This window comes from Talpa europaea (assembly GCF_964194135.1).
Source record: "Talpa europaea genome assembly, chromosome: 15".
Taxonomy (NCBI): domain Eukaryota; kingdom Metazoa; phylum Chordata; class Mammalia; order Eulipotyphla; family Talpidae; genus Talpa; species Talpa europaea.
Genome location: NC_140083.1, coordinates 8,485,381 through 8,499,310, shown reverse-complemented (window position 1 = coordinate 8,499,310; position 13,930 = coordinate 8,485,381). Strand labels below are relative to the sequence as shown.

Sequence of the window (13,930 nt, the reverse complement as noted above, 5' to 3'; positions counted from 1 at the left end):
TATGGGGAATATAACCAAGATGAAAATGCATACATTGTGCAAAAATGAAAAATGATATAAAAATTTATAAAATAAAAAAAAATAAAGACAAATAGAAGAATTTTTTTTTAAATAATACATTTTAAGGAAGACTTGCACTATGACGTCTCTCCGGAATAAAACTCAACCCAGAGTTAAGAACAAACAACTGCTTCATGATCTCCATTAGATACTCTCACATACCTTAAGTCAAGGACAAAAGCTACTAAAATAGCTAAAAAGAAAACAACCTGATTAGAAGGAACATTAGTAAAGCCAAACTTTACAACTCCTTGAAATGAAAAACCACAGTTAACAAAATCAAAAGCTATAAGAACATTTTCAAACACTCTATAGTAGATACCCATCTCCACCAACTCACAGGCTTCCTGAGCCATCAAAGAATCATTTGATGAAAAGGGGAAATGGAGAAATGCACGTCTCTGCACAGCCAAGCCAACGCTCCATTACCTTCATCCCAAATCCACACATTCATTATTTATCTCTAACAAAGCACCGTGAATCGGCTTGGCCTGTGAGCACAGGCTACACCTTTTCATGGATGAAGGCAACCCAAGGTCCAGTTCTACCCTAGAGTGTTTTAAATGGGAGCAGAATTGGTACTCAGCTGTACTTATAATTGCTCCTCCATTTCATTAGCATGACTTCATTAGGAGGTGACCTCACGTTTTTAAAAAAAGACAATCGATTCTCTATGGATACTTTGAAAGATACTGGGGGGAAAAAGGGGCAAAATTACCTTTGAATTTGTGGAATACAGCCCACAGCTCCGCAATGTCAGTTGCAAAGGTGATATCTGTGTCAAGGACAATGACTCTCTCCAAGTTGGCAGGAAGGGTCTTGGTCAGGACGAGCTTCATCAGACCATAAATTCCAGAGTAATGTTTGTTGGGGATCCAGGAAACTTCAGACTAGACAGGTTAGCAAAGAGAGGAAGTAAAAAAAAAAATCACTCCATTAACTTTTTGCATCAATATTACAAATACTGCCTAATATATAAAATAGTACACAGTGAATTTTGTTGAATACATGAATAAACATTTTCTTAAAGATTTGTTCATGTAATTTACATTTTGACATGTAAATTATTTTAGAAGAAAATGTATCAGAATGAAGGAAGCAGAAAAGTAATGTTTCTGAAATAACTATGTCATACAAACACTATGCTCAGAAGGTTTTAACTCACTGGAGAAAATAAGAATATATACAAAATGTGGAATAAAAGTACAGAATTTGAACAAGCTCCTATTTGTTTCTAGGAAGCTAAATTACTTTAAGTCACATACCATTTCTGGGTCATTAACAATTACTACTTACAGGCTTTTATAAAGGTTATGCTTACTTTTTTAAAGGTAAAACTAGCCAATTGATTAGTGTTGCTGCCTTTTCCTGTTCTCAGAGAAATACAGAAGAACTGGTCATCATCTACACAACATCTTTCAGTGGGTAGCAAGAGCGCAGATGCACGCCCCGGTACATATGTATGCACATATACAAACACACGGATAGAAACAAATAGCCCATGACATGCTAGCATTGAAATCCTCACGATATAATGGGATAATAACTGTCCCACAGATTGGTGGATTCATTAGTAAAGGCAACGCTAAAACTAATCCAATCACCACTGTAAGGGAAGTCTTCAAAGGTAGATGCCATTTATAGGCAGAGTCCATAAATGAACACTGCTGCTCTGGGGAGTTTCCAAGGAAGCAAAGTACACTTTCTATTTGCTAGAAGTTAACACTTGTGATGGAACCCTTTAATAGGAATGTGGCCATGTTATCAAGATTCAAAAAAAATTCACCCTGTTGTCCACGTTTCTGTTTTGAGAACATTTTTCTGTAAAAATGTTCAAAAAAAAAGTCAAACTAAAAATAAAAATAAATAAGGGCCTCCCTAGGGCGCAAGAGGTTAAGCACAGCACTATGAAGCAATCTGCAGCCTCTGCAGCACCAGTTCTATCCCTGAACTGCCAGGGAGCAACCCACATGGCACAGCAGACCTCTCCTATCTTGCCCACTGCTCCCCTCAGCAGTGTATTTCAGTCAGTCTGCCTGTTCTGCTCCCCACTCTGTCTCTGGTGAATCCTCTCACCCCCCACACCTCTGGCCTGTACCCAGCTCTTGTATGCATAACTAAATAAATCTTTTAAAAAAATAAGAACTCAAAGTTTTATTCCTAGAGATGTTCATCACCATGTCATAAAAATAAACAAAAGCCTGCCCACTGAAGTTAGTTACAACATGACATTGTTATTTGAAGTTGTACTATGCAGTGGCTAAAAATAACGTGAATTAAGATGGACTAAAAAGAAAGTTGATGCAGTTATTTTAAAAAGCATGTCTTAAAATTATTTTTGCTAAATAACTGCTCTGTGTCATTAAATAACATAAAAACACATTTACCTCAATTTATGCAGAGGAAGGAGAAATGCAAGCATCAGATCACTAACAAGGACTGGGCAGCACTAGTGGAGGGGAGGGATTGGGGGTGTGACCACCCAAGGCCTGAGAGCCAGTCCTGGCAGCTGCTGGAATCCAGGGGAGGCAACCACAGGCGTTAAGTCACCTAGCAGGAGCGTGATCGGCAGCTGAGGGACACAGTCTACCTGTGGCTGTCCCACAGGACGGGGACAGGAAAAAACATCCCACCTCTTCCTCCCTCTACCCACCAATCTCCTGCTAGGGTACTTCTGTGGGAAAACCCAAGGAGCCAGAGGAAAAGTGAGCTCAGGAATGAACATAGCCCTTATTCATTAGCCTTAAGGGGCACAAAATAAGGTGACGGGTGAGAAAAACTGTAGAGACAAGCCTAAGACAGTCATAGCTGTAATATTAAATAATGGCAAGACCCAAGCACAATGCCCTATGCATGATAAATGCAGACATCTGTCTGTGGGATGGATGGATGGATGGATGGATGGATGGATATGGGATGGGCAGATTGATGGGTGGATGGATGGGTGAGTGGGTGGATGGATAGGTGGATGGGGGAGGTGGATATGTGGATAGATAACGTGATGGGTGTATGGATGAATGGATGAATACATGGATGGGGGAACAGAGAAATCAATGGGTGGGTAGACACACAGTAAGCAAGTGATTTGCCCACAAACACAGCAAGCAAGATGTAAAGCTATTACTGGAATCTGCCAGGGGAAGGTTTGCATTCTGTCCTGAAACCTTCCTTTGGAGCTAGAGCTTCATGACTAGACATCATTTTAAGATCTGAAGCCTGAGGACTCTGTAATTCCCTCCAGTGGGCTTTATAAAACTCATCCTCATGAAAGCCCTGGCCTTTGAACTCAGCTCAGTTTCTTCTCTCCCTGGAGAATTTTCCTGAACTGAAGCTTGGCAATCACTGGTCCATGCTGCAGAGCTTTGCTATTTAATCAGACCTTTGATTAACTTATTCATCTATTTTGGTTACCATCAAAGCAGGAGAGCTTGGTGAAGACTGAATACCAGAGTGTTGGGTTAAGCCATCTAATTACATTGCCCCAGCTCTCGGCTTTATTTTTAACACGTGTGTGAGCTGCTCGGATGCACGGCAAAACAGTAGGACTACAGGAATAAATTAATCTCAACATGCGCTCAGGCCTGAATGTCGCCCCAAGTCCCCAACTTAATACATAATCAATTAAGGCAGAGTGTTCAATTAGAAGTAAAAGAACACTCGGATGAGTTTGTATGCAGAAAGGAAACCCCAGGAAAGGGTAGAAAACTGAGGAATCTTTGGGGGCACAGAACGTGAGGTGAGAAGCAGATATATTCATTATTCATGGCTTATTCTCTTAGAAGTAGCACATAACCTGCCTTCATCCAAAGCCTGCTCTTCTTTCAAGTCACTTCTTGGAAGTCACCACTCTCCCTGGGCCACCCTCCCACTGCCCCAGGCAGGTGAAGCTCCAACCAAGCTGTTTCCCAGCCTCCAACACAGCATGCTCCCAGGCTGTGTCTTTTTTTCCATGTCTCTCTACTGCTCCTGGCTGGAACTCGCAGAGGCAGGGACGATGTCATTTTTGCTGTGGTAAGAACCTAGTCATTACTTCAAAAAAGGGTTTGATGAATGTGCTGTAGAGTTAGCCAGGCCTGGTTCAAATTCTACCTCTGACATTTTCTTCAACTAGTAGTAGATGCATCCATAATTGCTGAAGTCTATCCAGGTCAAGAGCGGTACAACTAAAAGGTATTGGTTTCTTGAGCTCCAAAACCTGGGCTCTAGAACCAGTTCCACTTCTAATAAGCTGTGTGACCTCAGGGAAGTTATTTAACCTCTCTGAGCCTTCGTTTTCTCATTTGCAAAGAATCCTTGCTTCAGAATATTTCAGGAAGGATTGTGAAGTATCCAGCTTGTGCTGGACACCAGCTGGCTTCTGCAAACCCAACATCCCTTCTCCCAGTGAATGCCTGTTGGCATGGTAAGAGAATGAGCCTGAGAGGAACAAAAAATTTGGGTACCTCTGACAGTAAAGGGGAAGTCAGGGATGGAGATTATTTTGTCAGGGGGATTAAGTCACCCATCACTTTCCCCTTTATTTCTACATAAAGGATAAACAAAAGTACAAATTGAGATCTACTGGGAAATTCGAAGCCTCCTCTGACATCCAAATTGCTCAGCCCTCCTTGCTGTTGGGAGAAGGAAGTGGGTTGGAGGGGTCATTTGTGTCATCTTTTGGGACAGTGTCTTGGTGCTATCCACACAGGTCTTGCTCTCACCCCCATCCTGCGATAAACTTCAAAACAGCCAGAGATATTAAGTTAAGGAGTCAATGGAGAGAAAGAATCCCACTCTCAGCATCACGGAGATTGACCCCCTAGATGATCACAAAGACAACCCCACCTGGCGGAGCAATATCCTAGCTCATTCTTCATCATTATAAACACACCCCAGGGTTCATGTAATTAAAATGATAATAAAAGTGAAAGTTAGATTTATCTTAATGGACAATCATTACCTTGCAGTGGTGTTAGTAATGCTGGAGCTTGTTGGAGAGCAATCTGGATTTACCTAAAAATCTAAAAATTGGGGCCTCCCTGGTGGTGCAGGGGTTAAAGTCTCAGTAATATCAAGCTATCACCAGCCACTACAGCACGAGTTCGATCCCTGGCTAGGGACCTAACCCACATAGCACAGCAGATATCTCCTGTCTCGCTCACTGCTCCCCTCAGCAGTGTATCTTAGTGGACCTGCCTGTTCTGCTCCCCACTCTGTCTCTGGTGAATCTTCTCATCCCACCTGTACCTCCTCTGGTCTGCACCCCAGTTCTTGTATGCATAAATAAATATTTAAAAAAAATCTAAAAATTGAAGTACCATGTGACCAGCAACCCCACCTTTGGACATCTAACCGAAGAAGATGAAACCATCAATTTAAAAAATACACGCTCTACACCGTTCACTGCAGCACTGGCTGCAATCGCCCAGACATGGAAACAACCAAAGTGCCCGATGATGATGGAGGATGGATCAAGACGTGGTGTAGCCACCCAGTGGAATACTGTTCAGACATGAGGAAAGAAGAAATGTTGCCATTCACAGCAAGTGGAAGGAGCCTGAGCGAATTATGTGCAGCAAAGGGATTCAGAATGATGAAGACAAATACTGGACCTTTACACCGAGGATGATTTAACAAGGCAAAAAACTTACAAAAAATTAGGTGTTTATAAAAGGGGTAAAGTTTCTGAGGCAGGGCTAGAGATTCGAAGGGGAAGAGGTCAAAGAGGTACAAAGGGTGGTGGGGGAAGAAATCTCCCGAACAACCATCTGGTACAAACACAGTTAATTCTAAAGGATGACAAAGGCCCAATGAAACAGGAGGAATATAATTCTGGATCTATATACACATCCCTCCTCGTATTAGTGGAACAAAACCCTTTCTTCTCTCATGCCTGGGAAGAACATCCTCTATTTAGCTTCATGAAGCTTGGAGGGATTGGTCACTGGAGCATTCACAGATTGCCCCAACATCCCTCAATACTTTATGTTATGAAATGGAGCATTTCAAAGCACTGGGAGTTCTGATTTGTGAACTGGACTGTTACAGTGGTTTAATTTCCTGAAATATAGCCGCCTTCGTAACTAATAGATTTTTCAATGCACCAAGGAGAAAATTACATTAGCTCCTGCGTAGCCTGGACTTAACATTTTTAGAAGCTGCAATTCTTATTACGATGCGCAGTATGTATTTATGAATGTATACTTAGCATGGTGTCTGACACATAGCAGGCACTCGATGAGTAGTTTTGAAAAAGTAAAACAATATACGTACACAGCAATGCTTGTTGTGAACCCTTCCTTTAATGGGGACATACTAGCGAACCTGCTTTATTCACTCATTCATCTTTCATTCATTCAAACACCAGATGACTGCTTTGAGAGAATTATAGTGCAATTCGGGAAGACATAAAAACAAGTAATTTCAAAAGTATTATTACAGCATTAGGGGTAGTGGTTTATCCTGATGAGAGTTGGAGAATGGGCTGGGATGAGAAAGACATCCTGTCATTTTGAGCCCCTTAGCCTCTAAGGGGGCTTGGGTGGTTTTGTTCTAATCCCATATTACATGGTCAGTGTTTTATCAGCATATATCATAACCTATGTGTCTGCAGTCCTCAAATGAAGGTATTTGCCTTGTGTTTACAGAAAGACACCATGGGTAAGCTAGGAGCAAGATTGTGACCTACAGAAAATACAGGACCTGGAGTTAGGGGGACTTAATCAGCTAAAACACACACAGACACAGACACACACACATACATACACCCTCCTGCTCAAAGTGTTAAGAATGGAGATCATCATTTTCCTAGTAAATGCAATGGAAAAAATTAAAACTCATCAGTTTCCCTTTTACTATAAACTTACTTATCATATTCTCAACAGGACAAAATTTTCTTCTTGGGGGGCTGGGGGGATAATTTAGAATATTACTATGGTTTCTGCTTAAAATCTCATGGAGAAGACACAAATCTTAAAAAGTTTCCTGGGCAGATGGTGATAATAATTTTTTGAAAACGATTGAGCCACTTTGCTCTACAGGATTCTATGGCACCAAACTGGCCTCGAAACAGAGAAGTGTGCAACAACACAAATAAACCAAAACTCTGACCTCAGATACAGGCATCTTCTGAGAGTAATGATTCTTCCTGCCTCCATGAATCTAATCAGAAGGTACTTTAATCAGAAAACATGACAGTTACCTGTTCTCTAGTTCATCTGCAGACTGGGGGAGTACTTTGTTCCTTCTCTCCTCTCCTCCCCAGTGTCTTTCCTTTTCACCACCTTTTTTGGCAGGGAACCAGATAAGCACAGCTCATTGGCTGCGATTAACGAGGCTCCACGCTGTTCTGCATTAATGAGGTGCTTTTCATTTTCAGGAGACTTCATAATCCTTTGGAGGTGCAGCTCTTGCCTGTACACTCTCTGGTTCCAGCTCCCTAGATCCACCCTGCTGGTCAAATTCACTCTAAATACCTGGGAGCACAGCCCCAAGCAGGTGCAGAGGGTTAGGGAAGATGATCCAGAGGTGCCACTTAATTAATATCTGGTTGGTTTAAAAAGTGTTTTCTTTCGCTAACCATGGAAGGGGAAATACTCCAGTATAGTATAAAGTTCTAAAGGAAAACCTTGTCAGTCACAAGCAGAATTTCTCCTGGCTAACAGACAAAATGACCCTTTTCACTGGTCACCCCAGAAAAGAGGATGCCCTTACTCGACTCTTGCAGTACATCTAACAAAAATTGAGCCAAGGCCTTCTTGTAATTTCAAATACTTTAACCTTGACCTTGAAGCCTTGTCTCAAGAAGACCTACACTGTGGTGATACTGACGTTCACCCTCCATCACAGGCCTTTACTATTTATAGGAAGGGTTGTCAAGGAAACCAGGTGTTGAGGATAGCTGTCTAACTTGACTAGATTTAAAATTTATCATACATGAGAATGCAGAAAAGAATGTCATCCGCAGGAAGTGCTAGAGAGGCTGGGCCTTGCTACAACATAATTCCATTAAGCCTTTACTTTCACATCAAAACTCGGTTACCCATCAAAGGAACTCCTAATGCGCTAAATCCGCCTTCAAAAAATAAATCACCTAATTCTGAAAGTGACTCGTTTCTCTCAACATTCACTGTGTGTGCCCAGTGATGTCCTAGGGGCTCAGGAGAAAGCAGCAAACATAGACTGTTCCTTCTCAGAAGATCACTGTGAAAGGGGACGATGATTATCATACTTACGATAACAATATCACATTTGATGAATGCTCGCTGTGTCTTAGACACTATAAGCCATTTACAGATATTACCTTTTAATTCACACAATAACGCTAGAAAGTAGATGTCAAGGGAATCACACAATTCTAAAGAATTATAGTTCTGGGATTGAAAATCAGATTTGCCTCATTCCAAAAATCTGAGTCACTGTGCAAACTGCCTTAAATAAGATCTTCAAGTGATCATTAAGCAGTGAAAGCTGTAGGTAAAGGCTTCCTAGAATTTTTGGGGTGCAGCGACTACTTAAAGGTAAGAAGTCAAATCAGATGATTTTATATATATATATATATTTGTGATGAATTATATATATTTATATACATATAAGTATGTACTATAATACTATTGTAGGGACAGGGGGACACGGAGCAGGATCTCTATGACCCGAGCAGACTGGGTAAAGAAGTCCTGAAGCCCTCAGTGGCTTTCAGACTTTTATTGGGATTTACCGGGTACACAGCAGGCAGGGGTGCTGGGGGGCCGGCAGGCCTCCCAGCCCCTAGCAAGTCTTCATTCTGTCTGGGCTCTCAGGCCTTCTCTGGTGGTCTCTGCTGCTCTGCTATTCCTTCTGCTTCTGCTTCTCTGTTTCTGCTGGCATCCCCGTGACGCCGCCCTTAAAAGCCCAGTCTTAGGCCAGGTGAATGCCCTCTCCATATGCCCACACCCTACTCCAGGTGCCCGCCATCAGGCGTGCATTTAGGACTGCAGGGGTCCATCATCCACCCTAATGGCGGGAGAGCAGAAAAGCCTGAAACATTTATCTCACCCTACAACTGTGTTATATGCTATATCACATAAAATATTATATATATTATGTATGGCGTATATCTGATGAGTATAGACTACTGCACTCTAACATAAAGTACAGACGGCCCATGGTACAAACGGAACTTCCACAAGGTTATAGTAATTAGCACTAATGAGGAGGCACTTTTCTTCACCATGGACAGGGCTGCAAATGACCAGGGACACTCTCTGCTAAGAAAACTGTTAATCACCCCAAAAAATAAGGGACTTGAAAAAGATCCCAAAAGATGTTTAGAATCGATTCTAATGTCTGTTCCTTAGCACCCGAAGAGGACACCAGAGAGATTCTCAGCCTCTGCTGCCCTGTGAATGAACAGTGTGATGGCGGGTCCGCGGAGGCCAGCTGGAGGCCAGGTAACCTTCTCAGGGCAGAGGCAGGCCACCTGGAGCCACAGTCCAGCACGGCTGCATATTAACATCACCTGGGCCCATGCTTGTGCCTGCCTCCCAAAATTGTTGGGGCTACCTTGCAGAGGAGCTTGGCATTGGCATTGCTGCGTGGTCTGGGTTGAGAAGGCTCATAAGTGACATTAATGTGCCATCCAGGGTGGTCCCTGGTGTTGTTTTCTGGGTGTTGTTTTGTGTTACAAAAGCCTATCAAGTCTCTCTATGTGTCATCAAGCCTGAGGTCACAACTGGGGAAATGAGCCAAGCCATCCATTCCAGCTTCTGGCGAAGAACATCAAGACCCAAATGAGGCAGAGTTCTGTGACTCTGTTCCTTTTTGTTATTTGTACAGACATTGTCAAGTTCTCATATATTTAAATATGTAGTGGGGTTTTTTAGTTGTTTCGTTCCCTGGTGTGGGAATACTGAAGCACACCTGATCTGCAAGCAATATGAAATGAGCATGGTACTCAGACCTGAAAAATACAAGCTGCAGCCTGGGCAGTGCCCAGCTCTGCTTCTCAGATTCTGTAGCTCAAAAGCAGAGACCAGCTACCTAGTGGCTCCAAGAGGCTGGAAATGAGAGGATACATCAGGAAGGTCGGAGCAGAGTCTATACACCTGCCAGAGTCTGGACTCACGAGCTGCCTATTAATTCTGAATCCAGAGGTGAGGAATATTTCATCGCTTGACAAGAAGAAGAAAGCTAATCCCAGCATGCAAACTTGCAAAGCTCATGACTTACCACATCTGCCACCGCTAGTGAGTTCTTCTGGCTTCTTTATAATGGCTGGTTTTGGAGGGAAGGGCTTATGTATTATGTATAGGGAATGTAAAGGCAGCAGGCATTCTGGGACACAATGTGCACTAAGTAGTAACACCATATTAATAATAATAGGGGATGAGAAAGGGGCGTGTCCGCAGTGCTATTATGCCCATGCTGATCCTCGGTTGCTATTTTCTCTTCAAACATATTATTTAGCCAGTAGCGAGCAGATTTAAAACCTACTGGGGTTCTTCAATTCAGCCCGAGTGGTTAAATCCAATGAAAACATCCTAGTTAGATGAGTTTTCAGCCAAGGGACGTGAATATATAAAAGGATATTTAACTGGTTAGTTTGTGAAGACATCCCCCTGTCAGAAATGATAATAGGAATGATGAGGATAATAATATGTAGGTTCAGCGTTTTCCAGTTTACAATACAGTTTCGAATCTGTTATCTCATTTGATTCTTGAAGTCCTTCTGTGAATCAGGCAAGTAAGGAATTCATATCTCAGAAAGCAGATGCAGCCAGTAAATGTTAGGGTTGGGACTCACCTCTTCTGACCTTCAAGATATCATTTTTATGAGGCCCGAGGCCTTCTGCTACCCTGTGTGACGCTCTGACTTTAGCATGGGAAGGAGATTCATACACTGTGAAACATTAGCTAGTGTTCTTAAGCAAGAAAACTCACATTTTAATACCTGTGTCCCCAAATCAAGCTGGCTTGATGACAAGACGCAGTAAGAGTGAAAACCTACAATGTTCTCAAGCTTCCTCTCTCACGTGATCTCTGCTTAGAACCCCTCTGGCTTGCGGTCCTGGCTTCCATTAGAAAGCAAGTGAGGAAAGAGGGTTAGGAATGGACATCACCTGGGGGCCCACAGGGAATGAGTCCAGCATTTACACCATGAAGTGCCAGCAACTGGGGATTCCACTTTCCACTAGACCTGCCCACCTCTCCATCCAGCAGGTAAATATCACCCTTTACTCAACCTCACACCAAACTAAGGACTCCAAGCGGCAGGTGCTGTTGCCTTGCATTCTCCTGAGCATTCACCTACATGCAGGATTGTCCAAGGCTACGCACTTGAGCCCCGAGTGTTGACTTCGCTAGGTCAAGAGGACTCTTGTGCTTCCCCTGCACAAAAAGGAGAGTGGGTTTCTTCACTGGATCACAGTCCCAGGATGGCCCTTCACGGTGCATCATCTGGGGCTCACCTCTGGGCAGGATGCATAGAGAATGGTGTACCCATGTGCCCGCTGATCCTGATTTTGCAATTATTTAGGGAGGAAATCACATTAAGAATGAGCACTTCTCCACCTTGGAGAGCCCCCAGTTCTGTGTATTATACACCACCTAGCATCTCTAAGTGAACATCTAGGTAACAGATGAACTATCGACTTCTGCTCTTTTCTCAGTTTCCCCACCTCAGATGACACCAGCGGGCACCCACCAGCTCGTTCTGGAATTCTAGGAGTTGAACTTGATCTCTCCCTCCACCGCTCCATCTGACAGGTCCAAACCCTGTCTAGTCATCTGCCTTTCAAGGTTGTCCCCCGGAGGAGGAAGGCAGTCTAAGAAGGAGCCTTTTCAACCAAAACATTCGGGGACTGTCATGGTATTGTCAAATGTCTGAAACCAATTCTATTCTTTTTTGATTTTTCTTCTCATCTATCAAGACATTCTGCCCCCAGGATCCACATTTTTACAAGGCCTCTGGACCTGAGAACCTCATAATTAGGGTCTTGGACTGACTGACTCACTTGAGCAACACCCCACAGGACAGACAGTTGGCATTCTGTTGCAAGGTTCCTAACAAGAGATACAGAAGCTCAGGAAGGAAACTAACAATGTCTACCTGATCCAGCGCCCTCTTCCACGCCGGCGCCCACTGAATAGGTCCGGGGCATTGATTTTAACATGGATTCTGCGCATGATAAAATCAAAGTTCAATTTGCCAAATATAATGCCAGTTTGGTCCACACTCATCCGCTTCTAAGCATGTTTCTCCCGCCTTGTTTACTCGAAACTTGCTCTTTACACACAGGTAGCTGCCCAATGTGAGTATTGTTTGCAGGAGAAATTCACTACTTTTTCCCTGGCAAACTCCCCTAGGACCTCCCAAGCACTCTCCAAACAGTAGCTATTCCATTTGTTTGTTTGTTTTTAGCTGAAATGCGCACCTATCGACTCTATGGATATTGAAGACTAAAAGGAAAACAGAATCCAGCTGTTCTTTCCTGCGTGCATCCTGAGCAGTCCTGTGTGACAGTTTGAGTGATCTGGTTTATTAGTTTCTTCTACCATCAAAAGGTGCAGCCTTCCTAAGTGGAAGATATCAGGAAGCTTCATGAAGATAAAAGTAATGCATTTCTTTCTTTTCTGATGAAAGAAGTGCAATGACAAGGGTATTCAGTTTTATAGCTAAGCTCAGCAGGTGATACGGAGGCAAAGGCGTCTGCTTGGGAAAGGGAGTCTCTTCTCTGGCCAAGGAAAGCCTGTCACTAATGCACGGAGCCACCTTCTCCCGCCCTCCTCCTGAAACCCTCTGAGTTCTCCATAGGGAATGTTCTTCCTCTTCTCTCTCACATCTGAGAACCCCAGCAGCGCCTCGCAAGCATAGCCCCAAGTCCCATGTCTCCTGGGAAGTATCCCTGACTAGCCAGCTGGTAAGTGATTAGAATTGCAGTGTTCCTCATTTCATTAGTTTTCACTAAATTCTTGGAGAAGACATTAGCTTTTCTACATCTGCATTCTCTTGAAATAGTGTGCACTCAGCGAAACTTTATGTACGGATTGCTTTGCACCAACTACACACCTGAGTGGCCTCCTCTTAATCAGGTGTGGATGCAACAAGATACCTAAGTAGCTTCAGGTCCCTAGGCCCAGCCAGGGCCCCAGAAGACAGACCTGCCAGCCGCTGACACACCTTGATCTGGGGGGTATGGGTCTCTCCCATGTACATCGTCTGCCCTTGACGACTTCTGCTCTCCAGGGCATTAGTACCGTGGTCAACCACGGAGTGAAAATATTACATACAGCAAGATATTGGAGACAGAAATGGAAAGTTGGAGATAAAGATACAGCGAGTACATTCACATAACTTTTATTATAGTGTATTGTTAGAGTTGTTCTATTTTATTATCAGTGTTGTTCATCAATTCCTATTTCTAATTTAGAAACGTTATCCTCGGCATGGGTGTGCAGGGGGAACACACAGCGTATATAGGGTTCAGTACTATCCAGAGCTTCAGGCATACACTGGGGTCTCAGGGGGTGCCCCCTACCCAGTGCCCAGCTCTACCCTAAAGACTGAAAACACACACAGAGACACAGACAGACAGAGATGCACACACTCTGTTTCCCGGTCTCCCCAGAGACAGTGCGTGGGCGTGTGGCACAAAGGTGATCAGTGCACCTATGGGGAGCACACTGAGAGGTCTGGGGGAGAAGATTCCCTGGGAGGAGGGATGGAGAGCTCTTTCCTCCCGCTCTCCCCCTCCCCTGTGAGGGGGATTGCTGGGTTTGCTCTGACAACAAGACCCCCAGGAGCCCAAGACAATCCCCAAGACAATACCATCACTCTTGGGACTGCCAACAGCTGCACATGGTACAATGTGAGAACCATGGACAGACGAAGCCATGCCTACTGAGATGATCTCCT

General features: G+C 43.6%; 1 protein-coding gene across 3 annotated transcripts in view; it reads right to left on the bottom strand.

Moving 5' to 3' along the window:
• Positions 1-13,930, bottom strand: part of LARGE1 (LARGE xylosyl- and glucuronyltransferase 1) — a gene marked incomplete at its 5' end in the record, with an annotated part of 325,411 nt that overhangs the window by 196,545 nt on the left and 114,936 nt on the right. For all 3 annotated transcript variants that reach the window (XM_084255760.1, XM_084255759.1, XM_084255758.1), the window contains one exon: positions 779-950. In XM_084255760.1, the coding sequence (XP_084111886.1) occupies positions 779-950 (172 nt within the window). The remainder of the gene's footprint in view (positions 1-778; positions 951-13,930) is intronic.